This window comes from Lagenorhynchus albirostris, chromosome 11 (assembly GCF_949774975.1).
Source record: "Lagenorhynchus albirostris chromosome 11, mLagAlb1.1, whole genome shotgun sequence".
NCBI classification, from domain to species: Eukaryota; Metazoa; Chordata; class Mammalia; order Artiodactyla; family Delphinidae; genus Lagenorhynchus; species Lagenorhynchus albirostris.
The window spans coordinates 22,910,163-22,927,037 of NC_083105.1; the positions used below are offsets into that span (position 1 = coordinate 22,910,163).

A 16,875-nucleotide genomic window follows, 5' to 3' on the forward strand; every position below is an offset into this window, starting at 1 on the left:
ACCAGCAAGCTAAAAAAAACTAGCAAGACAGGAACACAACCCCACCCATTAGCAGAGAGGCTGCCTAAAACCATAATAAGGTCACACACACCCCAAAACACACCACTGGACGTGGTCCTGCCCACCAGAAAGACAAGATCCAGCCTCATCCACCAGAACACAGGCACCAGTCTCCTCCACCAGGAAGCCTACAGAACCCAATGAACCAACCTTAGACACTGGGGACAGACACCAAAAACAACGAAAACTACAAACCTGCAGCCGGCAAAAAGGAGACCCCAAACACAGTAAGTTAAGCAAAATAAGAACACGGAGAAACACACAGCAGATGAAGGAGCAAGGTAAAAACCCACCAGACCAAACAAATGTAGAGGAAATAGGCAGTCTACCTGAAAAAGAATTCAGAGTAATGATAGTAAAGGTGATCCAAAATCTTGGAAATAGAATGGAGAAAATACAAGAAATGTTTAACAAGGACATAGAAGAACAAAAGAGCAAACAAGCAATGAAGAACAACACAGTAAATGAAATTAAAATTTCTCTAGAAGGAATCAATAGCAGAATAACTGAGGCAGAAGAACAGATAAGTGACCTGGAAGATAAAATAATGGAAATAACTACCACAGAGCAGAATAAAGAATGAAAAGAATTGAGGACAGTCTCAGAGACCTCTGGGAAAACATTAAATGCACCAATATTTGAATTACAGGGGACCCAGAAGAAGAAGAGAAAACGAAAGGGACTGAGAAAATATTTGAAGAGATTATAGTTGAAAACTTCCCTAATATGGGAAAGGAAATAATCAAGTCCAGGAAGCACAGACAGTCCCATACAGGATAAATCCAAGGAGAAACATGCCAAGACACATATTAATCAAACTATCAAAAATTAAATACAAAGAAAAAATATTAAAAACAGCAAGGGAAAAACAACAAATAACATACAAGGGAATCCCCATAAGGTTAACAGCTGATCTTTCAGCAGAAACTCTGCAAGCCAGAAGGGAGTGGCAGGACATATTTAAAGTGATGAAAGGGAAAAACCTACAACCAAGATTACTCTACCCAGGAAGGATCTCATTCAGATTCAACGGAGAAATTAAAACCTTTACAGACAAGCAAAAGCTAAGAGAATTCAGCACCACCAAACCAGCTTTCCAACAAAAGCTAAAGGAACTTCTCTAGGCAGGAAAATTAAGAGAAGGAAAAGACCTACAATAACAAACCCAAAACAATTAAGAAAATGGAAACAGGAACATACATATTGATAATTATCTTAAATATAAATGGATTAAATGCTCCAACCAAAAGACATAGACTGGCTGAATGGATACAAAAACAAGACCCATATATATGCTGTCTACAAGAGACCCACTTCAGACCTAGGGACACATACAGACTAAAAGTGAGGGAAAAAGATATTCCATGCAAATGGAAATCAAAATAAAGCTGGAGTAGCAATTCTCATATTAGACAAAATAGACTTTAAAACAAAGACTATTAGAAGAGACAAAGAACGACACTACATAATGATCAAGGGATCAATCCAAGAAGAAGATATAACAATTGTAAATCTCTATGCACCCAACATAGGAGCACCTCAGTACATAAGGCAGATACTAACAGTCATAAAAGGGGAAATCGACAGTAACACAGTCATAGTAGGGGACTTTAACACCCCAATTTCACCAATGGACAGATCATTCAAAGTGAAAATAAATAAGGAAACACAAGCTTTAAATGATAAAATAAACAAGATGGACTTAACTGCTATTTATAGTACATTCCATCCAAAAACAACAGAATACACTTTCTTCTCAAGTGCTCATGGGAACATTCTCCGAGACAGATCATATCTTGGGTCACAAATCAAGCCTTGGTAAACTTAAGAAAATTGAAATTGTATCAATATCTTCTCCAACCACAACACTATGAGACTAGGTATCATACAGGAAAAAATCTGTAAGAAATACAAACACATGGAGGCTAAACAATACACTACTTAATAATCAAGAGATCACTGAAGAAATCAAAGAGGAAATCAAAAAATACCTAGAAACAAATGACAAAGAAAACACGATGACCCAAAACCTATGGGATGCGGAAAAAGCAGTTCTAAGAGGGAAGTTTATAGCAATACAATCCTACCTCAAGAAACAAGAAATATCTCAATTAAACAACCTAACCTTACATCTAAAGCAATTCAAGAAAGAAGAACAAAAAAACCCCAAAGTTAGCAGAAGAAATCATAAAGATCAGATCAGAAATAAATGAAAAAGAAATGAAGGAAACAATAGCAAAGATCAATAAAACTCAAAGCTGGTTCTTTGACAAGATACACAAAATGGATAAACCATTAGCCAGACTCATCAATAAAAAAAGAGAGAAGACTCAAATCAACAGAATTAGAAATGAAAACAGAGAAGTAACAACGGACACTGTAGAAATACAAAGGATCATGAGAGATTACTACAAGGAACTATATGTCAATAGAATGGACAACCTGGAAGAAATGGACAAATTCTTAGAAAAGCACAACCTTCTGAGACTGAAACAGGAAGAAATAGGAAATATAAACAGACCAGTCACAAACACTGAAATTGAAACTGTGATTAAAAATCTTCCAACAAACAAAAGCCCAGGACCAGATGGCTTCACAGGCGAATTCTATCAAAAATTTACAGAAGAGCTAACACCTAACCTTCTCAAACTCTTCCAAAATATAGTAGAGGGAGAAACACTCCCAAACTCATTCTATGAGGCTCCCATCACCCTGATACCAAACCCAGACAAAGATGTCATAAAAAAAGAAAACTACAGGCCAATGTCACTGATGAACACAGATGCAAAAATCCTCAACAAAATACTAGCACACAGAATCCAACAGCACATTAAAAGGATCATATACCATGATCAAGTGGGGTTTATCCCAGGAATACAAGGATTCTTCAATATATGCATATGAATCAATGTGATATACCATATTAACAATTGAAGGAGAAAAACCATATGATCATCTCAATAGATGCAGAAAAGGCTTTTAACAAAATTCAACACCCATTTATGATAAAAACCCTCCAGAAAGTAGGCATAGAGGGAACCTACCTCAACATAATAAAGGCCATATATGACAAACCCACAGCCAACATCGTTCTCAATGGTGAAAAACTGAAACCATTTCCACTAAGATCAGGAACAAGACAAGGTTGTCTACTCTCACCACTATTATTCAACATAGTTTTGGAAGTTTTAGCCACAGCAATCAGAGAAGAAAAATAAATAAAAGGAATCCAAATCAGAAAGAAGAAGTAAAGCCATCACTGTTTGCAGATGACATGATACTATACATAGAGAATCCTAAAGATGCTACCAGAAAACTACTAGAGCTAATCAATGAATTTAGTAAAGTTGCAGGATACAACATTAATGCACAGAAATCTCTTGCATTCCTATACACTAATGATGAAAAATCTGAAAGAGAAATTAAGGAAACACTCTCATTTACCATTGCAACAAAAAGAATAAAATACCTAGGAATAAACCTACCAAAGGAGACAAAAGACTTGTATGCAGAAAACTGTAAGACACTGATGAAAGAAATTAAAGATGATACAAACAGATGGAGATATATACCATGTTCCTGGATTGGAAGAATCAATGTTGTGAAAATGACTATACTACCCAAAGCAATTTACAGATTCAATGCTATCCCTCTCAAACTACCAATGGCATTTTTCACAGAACTAGAACAAAAAGTTTCATAATTTGTATGGAAACACAAAAGACCCCGAATAGCCAAAGCAATCCTAAGAAAGAAAAACGGAGCTGGAAGAATCAGGCTCCTGGACTTCAGACTACACTACAAAGCTACAGTAATCAAGACAGTATGGTACTGGCACAAAAACAGAAATATAGATCAACGGAACAGGATAGAAAGCCCAGAGATAAACCCACGCACATATGGTCACCTTATTTTTGATAAAGGGGGCAAGGGTATACAATGGAGAAAAGATAGCCTCCTCAGTAAGTGGTGCTGGGAAAACTGGACAGATACATGTAAAAGAATGAAATTAGAACACTCTCTAATACCACACACAAAAATAAACTCAAAATGTATTAAAGATCTCAATGTAAGGACAGACACTATAAAACTCTTAGAGGGAAACATAGGCAGAACATTCTATGATATAAATCACAGCAAGATCCTTTCTGACCCATCTCCTAGAGAAAGGGAAATAAAAGCAAAAGTAAACAAATGGGACCCAGTGAAACTTAAAAGCTTTTGCACAGGAAAGGAAACCATAAACAAGATGAAAAGACAACCCTCAGAATGGGAGAAAATATTTGCAAACGAAGCAAGTGACAAAGGATTAATCTCCAAAATTTACAAGTAGCTCATGCAGCTCAATATCAAAAGAACAAACACTCAATCCAAAAATGGGCAGAAGACCTAAATAGACATTTCTCCAAAGAAGATATATAGATTTCCAGCAAACACATGAAAGGATGCTCAACATCATTAATCATTAGAGAAATGCAAATCAAAACTACAATGAGGGGGCTTCCCTGGTGGCGCAGTGGTTGAGAGTCCGCCTGCCGATGCGGGGGTCATGGGTTCGTGCCCCGGTCCGGGAGGATCCCACATGCCGCGGAGCGGCTGGGCCCGTGGTCCATGGCCGCTGGGCCTGCGCGTCCGGAGCCTGTGCTCCGCAACGGGAGGGGCCGCAGCGGTGAGAGGCCCGCGTACCGCAAAAAAAAAAAAAAAAAGAAAAAAAAAACTACAATGAGGTATCACCTCACACTGCTCAGAATGGCCATCATCAAAAAATCTACAAATAATAAATGCTGGAGAGGGTGTGGAGAAAAGGGAACCCTCTTGCACTGTTGGTGGGAATGTAAACTGATACAGCCTCTATGGAAAACAGTATGGAGGTTCTTTAAAAAACTAAAAATAGAACTACCATACGACCCGGCAATCCCATTACTGGGCATATACCCTGAAAAAATCCATAATTCAAAGAGTCATGTACCACAATGTTCATCGCAGCACTATTTACAATGGCCAGGACATGGAAGCAACCTAAGTGTCCATCGACAGATGAATGGATAAAGAAGATATGTCACATATATACAATGGAATGTTACTCAGCCATAAAAAGAAACCAAATTGAGTTATTTGTAGTGACGTGGATGGACCTAGAGTCTGTCATACAGAGTGAAGTTAGTCAGAAAGAGAAAAACAAATACCGTATACTAACACATACATATGGAATCTAAAAAAAAAAATGGTTCTGAAGAACCTAGGGGCAGGACAAGAATAAAGACGCAGATGTAGAGGATGGACTTGAGGACACAGGGAGGGGGAAGGGTAAGCTGCAACGAAGTGAGAGAGTGGCATGGACTTATATATGCTACCAAATGTAAAATAGGTAGCTAGTGGGAAGCAGCCACATAGCACAGGGAGATCAGCTCGGTGCTTTGTGACCACCTAGAGGGCTGGGATAGAGAGAGTGGGAGGGAGATGCAAGACAGAGGAGATATGGGGATGTGTGTATATGTATAGCTGATTCACTTTGTTATAAAGCAGAAATTAACACACCATTGTAAAAGAATTATACCTCAATAAAGATGTTAAAAAAATTAAAAAATAAAAGAACATACAGTAGGCTTAAGGCCTCTAGATCCATAATCCTTCGTTATGCTAAACTATTCTTTTTTCACAGGATTTTATCCCTGTAATAAACATCTTACTCTTAAAGAAAGAATGAAATTATTTCAATTAGATTTTACTACTGTAAAGTAAAATAGAAATTACATAAATGTGGCAAAAAGTATATTTATTGATTCAAATACGAAGGCAGGTAGGAGAATTCAAATGAATGCTTCATTTTCAAAATAAAGAATCTCCCACGAGAGGGTTCTGAGTCAAACTGCCTGCCTCACTCACAGAAAAATATGGGTTTCATTTATGCCCATGTGCATAATCTAAAGGGAAGCCCAAAATAATGTGATCTGAAAGTTTAAAATACATATCAGATTTGAGGCATAATCAAGGTGTCCCTTCATTAGAGTCAGCATTATGTATGTTAGAAGTTCAACCTCCGTCTCACCTGAATTGCAGAGTCATCAGAGCTTGAGATAAGAGTCTTTGCATCAGCTGTGAATTGGATGTGCCGTACAGTGTTCTTGTGCCCAATCCTGGATTGGAAGATTCTGTTGTTTAGGAGTTCTAAAATCTTCAAAGTAAAAAACCAGAGAAAATTAATACAAAGAAATTCAGCAACACCCAGGCATTACAACCCCAAAATATTAAATCGAAACTAGACTACAGAAGGGTATAGAATTTCCATCTCAGTGCTTTCAGTTTAACTAAAGATACACAAATGAACGGCACAAATACAGACATGCACATCTATGCACACACACACATACACACCCATACACACCCTAAAATAAAACATTCACCGGAATGACCAGATGGCAGTAGAAACCAGTGGTCCTTCTTGAGTATTCAACTACCCAATTCATCAAACAAGTAGCAGTCTGAGCTCAGCCTCCAAAAAGAAAATGACATTTAAGATGGATGAGAAGGAAGAAAGAAAAAAATCCTCGATGAGAGACAAAGCAAGCTCTTTATAAAACAACACAGAGACAATGCAAGATAAAGGATGATGAGGGAGACAGGTAAAGGAAAAGAGCATACGAGCAGGCTGGGAGGCAGTACACTGAGGAGACTTGAAAGGGCTAATGATTAATATGCCAAATACAGAGAATAAGAAAGTAGAAAAGAAGTCAAAAAATAACAACTATGTCAAAAAGGCTTTCAAATAAACTCACACCAAAAAAAGTAAATATGTACTAAGTAAGCACTAGGGATGTAATGTACAACACGATAAATATAATTAACACTGCTGTATACTCTACAAGAAAGTTACTAAGAGAGTAAATCCTAAGTGTTCTCATCAAAAGGAAAAATATTTTTCTGTTTCTTTGATTTTGTGTCTACGTGAGATGGTGGATGTTCACTAAACTTACTATGATAAACATTTCATGATGTAAGTCAAATAATTATGCTGTATACCTTAAACTTACACAGTGCTGTATGTCAATTGTATCTCAATAAAGCTGAAAGGTAAAAAAAACTCCTCTTTGTAGGGCAATATGGACTGGAGAATATTTGTGTAATTCCTTACGACAATGAATCCAAAGTAAAATAAATGTGGCCAGTGGCATAATTAATAAATTAAGAAACAATTCCAAAAAGCTCAGGTGAGAAAAGGAGTCAATATTCTTTTAAAAACTATTATGTAGCTAGAGAAAACGTGCTTTTGTGATGAATTTCACTTGTGATGAAATCACTTTTTTCCAAAATGATTTTTATTATACTCTTTTTTTCCTTACAAGCTTTTATTTTTATTTATTTGATCTTATTTGATAAATTAAGGGTTTCAGGTGGTAAACTGGTGTACTTCTAATACCAAAAGTAGAACAGCGAGGACTGGTGAAATAGGTAAACCTAAGGCACCTGCACTGATATTCCCGATGAACCTGATCAGAACCAACATGGAAACAACTTACACCCTAAATGGCCAAGTTTCTAAGAAGAGAAAAAATGCTCTTTGCATAGTTAGCTAAATCTCTGAGAGTGTTTGATATATTTGGAGAACAGCAAGACAACTGGGCAGAGAATAAGGAACACAAAAAGACAAAAAGTATGAGAAAGAATAGTAAAAGCAATATGAAAAATATACAACTAATAGGATTGTAAGATTATTTTTAATCTAACAGAGGAATGACTAATTATCATAGAAAGATTTATTTAGTATATAAGTCTACAATGCCAGGTGTATCATTAATTTTAAATAAAAACTATACTGCACAGAATGTCTCTGCAGAAGAGAACTGAATACCTGAATGGCTCCATCTTCGCCTCCAAATGCAAGGTACTGAAGATGTGGACTTAAGCAACAGCAACTCACTTGAGCTTCAGTCAGATAATCAATCTGACCTGTGTTTCCATTAATGAGCTAATGAAAAATAAGTCACAATCAAGTATTAGACTGTAAGAGCAGTTTTTGTTCTTTAGAACAGAGACTTCAACTGAAAAAATTAAAATGAATAAAACCAACGAGAGCTCCCAGGGGGAACAACAAAACCCTATTCTATTCTCAGCAGCTGCATTTAGCACTTCACACTTCTGTTTCATTTCACTTTTGTGGTTCATATACATTTTCGTAAAATAAAACAAGCTTTAAAAGGTTTAAAAGGCAGCTGCTGTGCCCACCACCTGAGACACATCTGTCTGATTTGCAATCCCACAGCTAGCTCCACAATGTTTCCCATTTCTTCACAAAGCCCATTTTAATAGGGCTATCGTTTATTAAAATACACTTCCCTGATATTTTTCAAGGGGTTTGGTGAAACAGGACTGAGACAGACATTACATAAAAAGACAAATTAAAATTAAAATGGGTTTTATATCCTCCAAATTACTCACCAAACAGTATAAATTAAGATTTTTTTTCCGCTTTTTCTTTTGGGAGGAGGAGGCATTGGAGAACAACCCATTAGCACAATTTGGGTTGTAATGCATAGACTAAGAGTACCAAGTTTCATAACCTGTACCCAAACTAATGATTATTCTTTAAAATCCCACTAATAAAAATACCTTATCACTCAACTAAAACATGTGACCTGGGAAAATATTTCTCAATCTTAAATAAACTAACTGTCAGATCTATCCCTCTAACTACAATTACAACCGAAAAGTCTTGAATTATTTTTCAATACGAAATAAGCAGTCACCTTCATTTCAGGTACAAAGATTATAGGGTCAATCAATCAAGATAGCTTTTCCTTTACAATATTTTACCCGGCATGTTCTGATCTATTAGACATTCAAAATGAAGACTGAATTACTAAAAGGTGATTATCTTCTTTCCCTCAAAAATCAATTTCCATACTTTTTTAAGTAGTGACTAAAAAATGTATGTTCACTTAAATGGAACTATTACTTGTCAGTTTAATTGTCCTCTAAACTCTCCCACAATCAATGACATAGAATAAAATATTTTTATAGTCAGATGACTTCTTGAAGTCTCAGTTATGACAACTATTAAAGAAAGGTTGCACAAATTTAATAAAGGTAATATAAGCATTGAACTTGACAAGAAAACTGTAGTGGAAAAAACCCCAAGTGGAAGAATCAGTCTGCTAAAAATCAGTAATGAGGAAATCACATTCAATTCCACATCCCAATTCATCCCAGAAATACAGGGCATTAGGAGTTCCTCATCGACACATTCAGGACAATAGTAAAACTTGTAAAATACAAAACAAGCCATATTTAGAGGAGTCTCACAGCTTGACTCTGACCCACACAGCAGATGAGAAGAAATTACCACACGCCATAGACAATTTATTCCCAGATCTCTGCTTCCTGAGTTTGGATTCCACCTTGACCCTATAAAGCAGCTTACAGATTTTTGAAAATGAAAAGGACCTTACAGGTGAAGAAAGTGAGGTTCAGAGAAGTGATGCTATTTACTCAACATCACAGAACTGGCTGACGATAAAGCTTGAACTTGTACCTTGGTCTCCTCAGTGAACAGTCACTATTCCCTCTACTACATCAAGCTGAGCTTTGCAGCTTTAGAACTTGTTAAACTCCATCCTACCCTGTCAGTCTGTCTCAAGCTCTTGCTACATTTCACACCTTTCATGTGCGTGCTCCCTCTATTTCCCTCTCCTCTTCTCTATTCCATTTCTCTCTTCACTCTAGTTCCATTCCATTATCTCATCTCATTCTCTCACATGTTCTTGCCCCCTGTCTTCCAGTTACTAACAGGAGAGGAATGAGGTAAAGCAAGGTATCACCTTGTTTAATTCTAAATACTAGCATATGTGAGCCTCAGCTCAAGACCCACATATCTATAAAACTGATACCTACTGATCATCTGTTAGATACTATACAATTACACATGATCAAGTCCAAAAACAAACAAGAAAAATTTTGAATTGAGAGTTCAATCAAAACACTTTTTCCAACTTTTTTCTAAAAAATACTCACTTGCAGACGTTTTATATCATCAACTGCAAGAACCATCACTTCATTTTCTTGAAACACAACATCTATTTCTTGCTTTAACGCTATAGCAGAGTTCTTACATACTTTCTTTGTCTCCCAGAGCTGATTAAGAAATTAAAATACTAAAGTAAGATAACTGCATTCTCTGAAATAATGCAAAGACAAGTCTTAGTCTTAAAAACAATATACAATCATACTTCACTCTCCAAATGCCTATAATGCTAGAAAATTTTCAATTAGATTATAATTCAACAATAAAAATTTATTAATTACATAGTATAGCAAGAAGCAGTTATTATTAAGAGTAATGAATGCTAGAATCAAAATGCCTTAGTATGAATTCTAGTTCTACTGAAAGCTGTGACTTTGGGCAGATTACTTAACCTGGTGCTGCTCAAAGATAAGGACCTCCTGCTGTTTCTCACTGCTTGATACCAAGATAAGGAGCAAATCAGCTATATCACTAAACACACTGTTAACAGTATGCTTATGATACAGTTGATTTTTTTAAACAAGACTTTCTTGATGAAGGAAGCAGTGCATTGATTTACATTCTGGCTCAACCTTATTGAGACTGGCACTTTAAACAGCACTGACTTAACCTTTCTGTGACTGTTTCCTCAGCTGCAAAAAAGGATTGCTATGAGAATTAGCAAATTAACACAGGCACAGTACTTTGCCCAATGTCTGGCATACAGTAAATACTAAACAAATTTTAGCTAAACACAAATTTGTACAAAACACTGTATTAGATGCTACAGGGACAAACCAGGGTCTCCGGCCTCAAAGAGCTTATAATTTAAGATGTGTGAACAAGTCTGAGGGGCAGTGAAGCATTAGTGGTAAAGAGTTTTAAAATAACTCTGTGCTGGGAGATCAGCTGGGTGCTTTGTGACCACCTAGAGGGGTGGGATAGGGAGGGTGGGAGAGAGACACAAGAGGGAGGGGATATGGGGATGTAAGTATACATGTAGCTGATTCACTTTGTTATACAGCAGAAACTAACACACCATTGTAAAGCAACTATACTCCAATAAAGATGTTAAAAAGAAAACTCTGTGCTTAAATTCAAGGCACAATTTGATAAGTACCATAAGAAAATGACACACAGTCACATAGCATTAAAGGAGAAAGACATTTCCCCAAATGGAATACTAGGAAAGGCTTCACTGAAAGCTTGAGGGGACTTGTAGGGCTGTTAGGTTTTCGACAAGGAAAGATACAGAGAAGTAGGTTATTCCAAACGTGAGAAAACACATAGGGCTCCCCTGGTGGTGCAGTGGTTGGGAATCCGCCTGCCAATGCAGGGGACACGGGTTCGAGCCCTGGTCCGGGAGGATCCCACATGCCGCGGAGCGCTGAGCCTGCGCTCTGGAGCCCGCAAGCCACAGCTCCTGAAGCCCGAGCACCTGGAGCCTGTGCTCTGCAACAAAAGAAGCCACCGCAATGAGAAGCCCGTGCACTGCAACGAAGAGCAGCCCCTGCTCACCACAACTAGAGAAAGCCCCTGCACAACAACAAAGACCCAACGCAGCCAAAAATAAATAAATAAAATATTTTTTAAATACCTTAAAAAAAATACATAAGCAAAAGTACAGAAGCAGGGAAGTACAGGGTGTTTGGGGAGATGTGACCAATTCAGTGTAGGTTACTTGTAGGAATAAAACAGAAGACAGACTGGTAGAGAATAGGCAGTACTGTAGAGAAGTTTAATGGCAGACTTTGGAGTACATATTTGTTGGGTTGGCCAAAAGGTTCAGTTTTTTCCGTAATATGGCTCTAGTAGCACTTAGGTGTCTTTAACTTCATTCGAAACAATTTTATTAGACTATATGTGACAACTGCCATATCAGCATGCATTTAAAAAAAAGACTTATCAAAATTGGTGAATTTTTGTGTAGCTATTTTAATATTGAAGATGGAAGAAAAAAGCAACATTTTGGGCATATTATGCTTTATCATTTCAAAAAAGGTAAAAACGCAACCAAGGGCTTCCCTGGTGGTGCAGTGGTTGAGAATCTACCTGCCAATGCAGGGGACACAGGTTCGAGCCCTTGTCTGGAAAGATCCCACATTCCGCGGAGCAACTAAGCCCATGCACCACAACTACTGAACCTGTGCTCTAGAGCCTGTAAGCCACAACTACTGAGCCCGTGTGCTGCAACTACTGAAGCCCATGTGCCTAGAGCCCACGCTCCGCAACAAGAGAAGCCACCACAATGAGAAGCCCATGCACCACAACGAAGAGTAGCTCCTGCTCACCGCAATTAGGGAAAGCCCGTGCACAGCAAGAAGACCCAACACAGCCAAAAATAAATAAATTGAATTAATTTATTTAAAAAAAAAAGAACGCAACTGAAACACAAAAGAAAAGATTTGTGCAGTGTATGGAGGAGGTACTGTGACAGACCAAACATGTCAAAAATGGTTTGCGAAGTTTCATGTTGGAGATTTCCTGCTGCATGATGCTCCACAGTTGGGTACACCAGTTGAAGTTGATAACAATCAAATCCAGATATTAATTGACAACAACCAACGTTATACCATGCGGGAGATAGCCAACATACTCAAAATATCCAAATCAAGCGTTGAAAATCACCTGCACCAGCTTGAATATGTTCACTGCTTTAATGTTTGGGTTCCACATAAGTGAAATAAACCTTCTTGCTCATATTTCCACATGCAATTCTCTACTGAAACATTCCGTTTGGGACGAAGTGAGAGAGTAGCATTGACATATATACACTACCAAATGTAAAATAGATAGCTAGTGGGAAGCAGCTGCATTGCACAGGGAGATCAGCTCTGTGCTTTGTGACCACCTAGAGCGGTGGAATAGGGAGGGTAGGAGGGAGACGCAAGAGGGAGGGGATATGGGGATATATGTATACGTATAGCTGATTCACTTTGTTATACAGCAGAAACTAACACAACATTGTAAAGCAATTATACTCCAATAAAGATGTTAATTAATTAATTAATAAAGCAAATTGTGACAGGCAATGAAAAGTGGATACTGTACAATAACGTGAAACGGAAGAGATCGTGGGGCAAACGAAATGAACCGCCAACAACCACACCAAAGGCTGGTCTTCATCCAAAGAAGGTGATGTTGCATATATGGTGGGATTGGAAGGGAGTTCTCTATTATGAGCTCCTTCCGGAAAACCAAACGATTAATTCCAAGAATTACTGCTCCCAATTAGACCAAATCAAAGCAGCACTCAACGGAAAGCGTCCAGACTTAGTCAACAGAAAACACATAATCTTCCATCAGGATAATACAAGACCACATGTTTCTTTGATGACCAGGCAAACACTGTTACAGCTTGGCTGGGAAGTTCTGATTCATCTGCGTATCCACCAGATGTTGCACCTTCGGATTTCCATTTACTTAGGTCTTTACAAAATTCTCTTAATGGAAAAAATTTCAATTCCCTGGAAGACTGTAAAAGGCACCTGGAACAGTTCTCTGCTCAAAAAGATAAAAAGTTTTGGGAAGATGCAATTATGAAGTTGCCTGGAAAAATGGCAGAAGGTAGTGGAACGAAAGGGTGAATAAGTTGTTCAACAAAGTTCTTGATGAAAATGAAAAATGTGTCTTATTTTTACTCAAAAACCAAAGGCACTTTTTGGCCAACCCAATACTTTGGTAGACAAGGGAGCTATCTGTTTTGAGCAAAAATGACATGACTGGGGGCTTCCCTGGCGGTCCAGGGGTTAAGACTCTACGCTTCCACTGCAGGGGGCACGAGTTCAATCCCTGGTTAGGGAACTAAGCTCCTGCAAGCCACTTGGCAAAAAAAAAAAAAACATTACATGACTGTATTGTACATGAGGAATATACCTTGCAAGCAGCATGTAAAAAACCAAGAAAGAAAAGACTTGTAGCAGAGGCTAATACAAGAAAGGCAACAGCTAATGAGCACCTAAACTTGAAGTGGAAAAGTAGAAAGAAATGATAGAAAATGGAAAGGTATCAATAGAATCCATTAGAATTGGCAAGTAATTGGATGTGGGAATTCACGGTAATGGAAAGAGTCAAAAGTTACTCTGAGGACTCAAATGTAATATATTTAAATTAACCAAAATACAGTTTAATCATTGGACTTCTCCAGCACCTGGACCATGGTAACACTCAATTAACATGTACTGAATGAGTGAGGCTGCTATAGTCCACATAATAGCTCTTTTCAAGGATAAATATGAAACCAGCAGTTTCCTGTTTTACTTCCCTCAATACTTCCCATCAATTTCTTAACTAGGAGATTTAGCTTACCGTCATTAAATGTCTAAAATGAAAATCTCAGTATATCTCACCCTGATTGTCTGGTCATCAGAAGACGTCAAAAATGATGATCCATCAGGAGAAAACATCACACAATGGACCCAACTTAAATGTCCTCTACAATCAGCTACTTTTAAACATGAGTCCATATTCCACAACTACAGAATAAACACAACAAATAGGAAATCACATTCATAAGCATTTTGAATATATCAAGAATATTAAAAATAGCAAGAATGATCCAGCAATTCCACTTCCATGAATATAGCCCAAAAATACACTCGCAAAAATACAAAATAACTTGTGTGGATTATTCACTGCATTGTTATTTTTAACAGCAAAAAACTGGAAACAACTCAAATGACCATCAATAGGGAACTAACTGAATAAACTGCATTAATCGCAAAATGGGATAATATGCAATCTTAAGAAAGTAATGAGAAAAACACCCTGATAATGACTAGTCTCTGGGATATGTTGTTTACACCAAAAAAGCAAAGAATGGTATATACATTTCTGCAGAAGGGTATATATGTATGTTTTTCTCTCTCTCTCTCTCTCTCTCTCTCTCTCTGTGTGTGTATATATATATATATATATATATGCAAGCTATACTAAATGAGATAAAAAATGTGACTCTAGAGATGTGATATATATATAGATGGATATATAAGGCTATATATTATACATATAGATATCTGTTTATACATGCAAAAAGAAACATTAGGATGTTAAGACAAAAATGGTTACCTTCAGAAGGTAGGGAGGGAGAGTGGCAGGGAAGGGATAGGGATGAAAGTCAGACTTCCCTGAATAAAATTTATTATAAAGCTTTGATTTGGAGTCATACAAACGTTTTATCCATTTTTTAAAAATCAATCTAAAAAAATAATAGGATGAACATAAGTGGTTTCCATATTTTACTTTCCACTGTCATCTAATCCTCATTTCAAATGACTGCAAAACCCTAAAACAAATGAATGTGCTAACTGTACATGTATATACTTCTCCTGTTATTCATGCTTATTACAAATTGTCAATGTCTATCACTAGCCTGGCTGTATTTTGTCCTGAGTTCTGCTGCAAATTACTCAAATATATTCCAGTCTAATGAAGTACCATATGTGCCTGAGTTCCTCTCATTACATTCTGAATTACAGACCTACTTTATGATTTCAGAACTAGCATGGACAAAACAAGTACTTCATCACATGCCCAGTAGTTTTCAATCAGTGAGTTCTATGGTTACCAATTCGTTATGTGAAATTTTCTCTGCCTTATCTCTGGAGTCCAATCTGGGACATACAGAGCTAAAGGCCAGAAATGAAAGTGGTTCCACAACTGAAAAATCTCCCTTGAAAATCCTTCTTTCTCTTCCCTTCTTGCTCTCTCTCATTTCTTTGTCACTCACAGCCTCCAAAACTAAGTCCCTATATTTCAAGAAGAAAGACAATGTTTCCAGGAGATTTTTAAGAATAGCAAGGGGTAAGGATTTTAGAAGTGACAGGAAAGGCCACAAGAAGGGCTGCTCCTCCACTCCTCCTAAAATCCAGACAAAACCCAGGAAGGGGAAATTTCCAAGCATGCCTACCTTGAGGATCTACGGGTAAGGTGTGAGATCTCCTAGTAGCTCTGAATCTTTCGATTCAAGGCCTCTGCTGAAGAGAACATTGCCCACAGCACCTACTCTCTCCCATTGTTTCAAACAGGACTGGAGCTCGTTCACACTCACTGCCTCTGCTTTCAATGGGAAGATTCTCACAGGGAAGTTATTCAGTGTTAGTTGCACTGCTGTACTCAGAATTAGGAGGAGCTTACAGAGCTTATCCACTCACTCTCATCTTGCTTGTATCTCCATGCTGAAGGGCTATATAGCTCAGCCACTCTCCAGCCATACCTTCATGTATAGGGCAAGGTTGGTGAACTCACTAAAAAATCACTGAAACAGGCTCAGAACACTGAAGAAGTGCTTGCCATAGTCAAGCTTCCTTTGAAGGTAGCCTGTGAGCCAAATGAATTTCCCTATTTTCCAAATAAAGGCCCAAACCCATCTTCTTGGACTGTAATCACAAGGGGCTTCAAATTACTTCGTGGTAAGATAAACTCAAGGAATGAGTAGTAACAAAGCTTGGAAAAACTAATCCATCTATGGAGAAAAAATATCAGGGAATTCATGGCTTTTGAAAACATTAATACAGCAACTCACTGGGTAGAATTCTTCTAGGTATAGACACTGAGTATAAAATCCATCAGGTTAGGGGCAAAATTATAAATATAAACAAGAAATCATTTTATTCATTAGTGCTTAGCAATGAAAATTCTAGGTTAACCAATTCTAATTTTAACTTCCATCTTACCTTTCTCAATGATCTAAGAAATGTGAACTGGACTCATTTCTCATCGTTTCTTTTACAGAAGAGTCTGTGCCCACATTTAAGAGATGCCATGTTTCTGCCTAGGAAACCAATGGTCATGCCATTGTTTCCCCAGACCTTGGCACA

General features: G+C 37.5%; 1 protein-coding gene across 2 annotated transcripts in view; it reads right to left on the reverse strand.

Moving 5' to 3' along the window:
• Positions 1 to 16,875, reverse strand: part of APAF1 (apoptotic peptidase activating factor 1) — an 85,598-nt gene that overhangs the window by 15,551 nt on the left and 53,172 nt on the right. Inside the window, exons 18-21 of one of the 2 annotated variants that reach the window (XM_060164615.1) lie at positions 14,407 to 14,532; positions 10,069 to 10,188; positions 7,910 to 8,026; positions 6,110 to 6,235 (exon numbers count right to left, since the gene is read on the reverse strand). The exons of the other annotated variant lie outside the window; for it this stretch is intronic. Of the exons in view, the coding sequence (XP_060020598.1) occupies positions 6,110 to 6,235; positions 7,910 to 8,026; positions 10,069 to 10,188; positions 14,407 to 14,532 (489 nt within the window). The remainder of the gene's footprint in view (positions 1 to 6,109; positions 6,236 to 7,909; positions 8,027 to 10,068; positions 10,189 to 14,406; positions 14,533 to 16,875) is intronic. 2 annotated transcript variants of the gene reach the window in all.